This window comes from Priapulus caudatus, unplaced genomic scaffold (assembly GCF_000485595.1).
Source record: "Priapulus caudatus unplaced genomic scaffold, Priapulus_caudatus-5.0.1 Scaffold481, whole genome shotgun sequence".
Lineage (NCBI taxonomy): Eukaryota > Metazoa > Priapulida > Priapulimorpha > Priapulimorphida > Priapulidae > Priapulus > Priapulus caudatus.
Genome location: NW_014577542.1, coordinates 62,593 through 66,241, shown reverse-complemented (window position 1 = coordinate 66,241; position 3,649 = coordinate 62,593). Strand labels below are relative to the sequence as shown.

The 3,649-nt window shown below is 43.2% G+C and overlaps 1 protein-coding gene across 2 annotated transcripts in view; it reads left to right on the top strand.

Annotated features, from left to right (window-relative positions):
• The window catches only part of LOC106810875 (BMP-binding endothelial regulator protein-like), a 69,897-nt gene that overhangs the window by 62,316 nt on the left and 3,932 nt on the right, over nucleotides 1-3,649 (top strand). For both annotated transcript variants that reach the window (XR_001394077.1, XM_014814342.1), the window contains exons 9-13: nucleotides 339-445; nucleotides 934-1,077; nucleotides 1,367-1,471; nucleotides 1,739-1,790; nucleotides 2,342-2,555. Coding sequence is in view for 1 of the 2 variants with exons in the window: in XM_014814342.1 (XP_014669828.1) it covers nucleotides 339-445; nucleotides 934-1,077; nucleotides 1,367-1,471; nucleotides 1,739-1,790; nucleotides 2,342-2,555 (622 nt within the window). In the remaining variant the exon portion in view is untranslated. The remainder of the gene's footprint in view (nucleotides 1-338; nucleotides 446-933; nucleotides 1,078-1,366; nucleotides 1,472-1,738; nucleotides 1,791-2,341; nucleotides 2,556-3,649) is intronic.

The following is a 3,649-nucleotide window of genomic DNA, read 5'->3' as shown; positions in this document are numbered from 1 at the left end:
AGAAATAGATAGAGATAGAGGGATAGAAATAGAGAGAGAGAGAGAGAGAGAGAGAGAGAGAGAGAGAGAGAGAGAGAGAGAGAGAGAGAGAGAGAGGGGGGAGGGAGAGAGAGAGAGAGAGAGAGAGAGAGAGAGAGAGATCTTTGAAAAATTGTGCGTACCTACATTGATAAAGGTCACAGAACTCCGCACATGTAGGCAGGGTTATCGAACGTTATATGAAATCTTAACTATACCTTTTCATTCAATACAGCTTCCTTAAACGAGATGTTACGAACGTTCGTACTGTTATATTATCTGCGCTGGGACTAGGGATCATGTGCGGTGTGCAATTTCAGGAACTCGCATGGTATTCGAAGTGTTCAATCGCTGTTTGCTTGGAAACAAGATCTATAACGACGGACAGAGCTTTCAGATTGGTCTTTGCACATCCTGCACGTGTATGGTAAGCATGATAGTCTTACTATATATCTAGATCAATGACGCATCCAGCGAGCTATCATGACCATGACCATCATCCAAGAATCAAGACTATATAACGTTAAAAAAAACGCGAAGAAGTCGTTTTTGAGGATTTCGTTCTTCTTTCTTTTTATTGTTTCTAAAATTTGGTGCTCATCAGAAGTTAGATATTGCTATCTGAAGCAATAGAATGCGTGGCTGGACCCCGTTGAGGTAGCTTACAGCGCTTCCCCTATGCCCCCCCTCACATGGGTTTTTTTTGGGCCCCGTTGGCCCACCTCCGGATCCACCCATGATAATACCCCAATATTATCATGAATATTAGTGCTTTGTTATCAGTAATCAGAGTTACTTTTCATTTATTGCTTATTGAAAGATGTTATCGCCCAGCTGTGGTGGTGGTTGAGAAATTTATTTGATTTAGAATGATATCGGTTAAATATTCGTAGTTTCACCATTGTTTTTGAATAGGACTCTACTTCAGTATGTCATACGAAGGCTTGTCCACCGCTAGACTGTGCCCAAGAACTACAAATACAGATGAGCGAAGAGTGCTGCCCGAAGTGTATGGCCGAGGAAGAGAAGACATGTAAATACAGGAATGTCACATACGAGGTCCGTCTATAAACCGCACGAGATCTGAATTCATACTACATATAATACATTGTGAATACAAATATACACATAACAGCATAATAACAACTAACGATAACATAACATAATAACACATTATGAGCACGTGATAATAAACTCTTTGTAATTTATTATGAACAAAATATGCGTCATAATAATCGGGTCAACTGATGGAGTACTACGAGTTCACTGAAAATACGTAATCGTGTAATAAAGCTAAACTCATATAGATGTTTTTATCGTTGTTTAAGACAGTTTTTATTGTTAACAGGATGGGCAGGAATGGAAGCTGGACGCCTGTACAGTATGCGTGTGCACAGAAAGAGAGATTATGTGTCATGTAATTGAGTGCCCACAGGATCTCAAATGCTCTCAGGTGCAACATCATTTTCACGTGATTCGCGTAGCCTTTACATACATCCAATATCTAGATTTAATGGACAATTTAATTTGATTAATAAATATATAATATAATTATTAACATAAACATTAAATTGCCAATAAATTGCAATAACAATGCCCCGGCAGATTTCGTCGTCATGCATTCACCGCTAAACAATTTATTCAATGTAAAGAATGGTGTCTAGAAAAATTTCATTCTCGAAGAAGTTTGTCAAGAAGTCATTCTCATTGTTTTCTGCAGGGTTTTAAACCAAAGAAGTTGTCAAGCGAATGCTGCACAAGATGTGTTGAAGGTAAGATGTCGTTGTCGCCTAGTTAACCTTATCTGATAGTAATTAACTCTCTAAACTTTTATCTCTCTAACTGTCTAACTATCTAGCTTTAATACTCCTTTAACAACTTTAATAACTCCTACTTTTCTAGTCTTCTAGTTAAATCCTCATGAATAACTTTTAATCCTTATTTATAATTCCAGGTTTAATTTAAAATATAGTTTAATTCTATCGTTGACTGTTCCACTGACCATATGCGCCGTTACCAGGAGAATGGTAATCAGAACTGCTGTTTGATTAAAATTCAAGTCAAGTCTATTTCTTCTAGCACCAATTCAACTGTTACGACCAATCCTACGTTTTACATCTGTTGTATATATAAAATAACGTAGCCACGGCAAAGTTTATTTTAGCTTAAAAAACCGGTTCCCGGCAGTACCGTCGTCGCCAACGTCTGTAACAGAACATTCGCCGAATCCAAGGCGATGCGTATCGCTCAGTATCGGCACGTACGCATCCACCACGGCTCCACGGCGCTACGGCACACACGTCGACTCGTTACTATCTTGCAGACGACGCCGTCTGTACTGTGTACGGCGATCCACACTACATCACGTTCGATGGGAAGACGTATAACTTCCAGGGCCGGTGTAAGTACGTGCTGGCGCAGGACTGCAAGAACAAGACCTTCTCCGTGCGAGCGCAGAACGACGCCCGCGTCAGCGCCGAGTTCGCCTGGACGAAGATGATTGAAGTTGTCGTTAATAAATTAAAGATACGCATGAGGTAAATCATTTATCCTCTCTCAGAGCCTGCCCCCAGCGCTTCGTCGCCATTCTTGTCTGTGTGCAGTGCAGTTGAAGCGATGTAACGATGTAACAATGTGAAGACGTGACATGTTAAAAAATAGTTTTGGCACTCGACCCTTTTCTCTTTGGCGTATGTGTTTGGGCGCATGCGTACGCAAATGCTTGCTTGCGTACGTATGTGTGTGAGTGTGTGTGTGTGTGTGTGTGTGTGTGTGTGTGTGTGTGTGTGTGTGTGTGTGTGTGTGTGTGTGTGTGTGTGTGTGTGTGTGTGTGTGTGTGTGTGTGTGTGTGTGTGTGTGTAGTGTGTGTGTAGTGTATGTGTGTGTGTGTGTGTGTGTGTGTGTGTATGTGTGTGTGTGTGTGTGTGTGTGTGTGTGTGCGTGTGTGTAGGGGATCAGATGGCGACTAGAGGCTGCTACATCGTGACAGAGGCTGCTACATCGTGACAGAGGTTGCTATATCGTGACAGAGGCTGCTACATTGTGACAGAAGCTGCTACATCGTTACAGATGCTGCTACATTTTACAGAGGCTGCTACATCGTGACAGAGGCTGCTTCATCGTGACAGAGACTGCTACATCGTGACAGAGGTTGCTATATCGTGACAAAGGCTGCTCCATCGTGACAGAGGCTGCTACATCGTGACAGAGGCTGCTACATCGTGACAGAGACTGCCACCTCGTAACAGAGGTTACTACATCGTGACAGAAGCTGCTACATCGTGACAGAGGCTGCTACATCGTGACAGAGGCTGCTACATCGTGACATAGGTTGCTATATCGTGACGGTATCAGGACAAATAACCCTCCCCGGACAATCACTCCCGGACAATTACCCACGGACAATTACCTCCCGGACAATTACCCCCATGCCATTTACCCGCCCTGCAATTCACCCCCCGGACAATCACCCCCCGGACATTTACCCCCAGACAATTACCCCCCGGACATTTACCCCCCGGATAATTACCACCCGGACAATTTCCCCTCGGAAATTTACCCACCGGACAATTACCCCCGGACATTTACATCCGGACAATCACCCCCCGGGCATTTACCCTCCGGACAATTT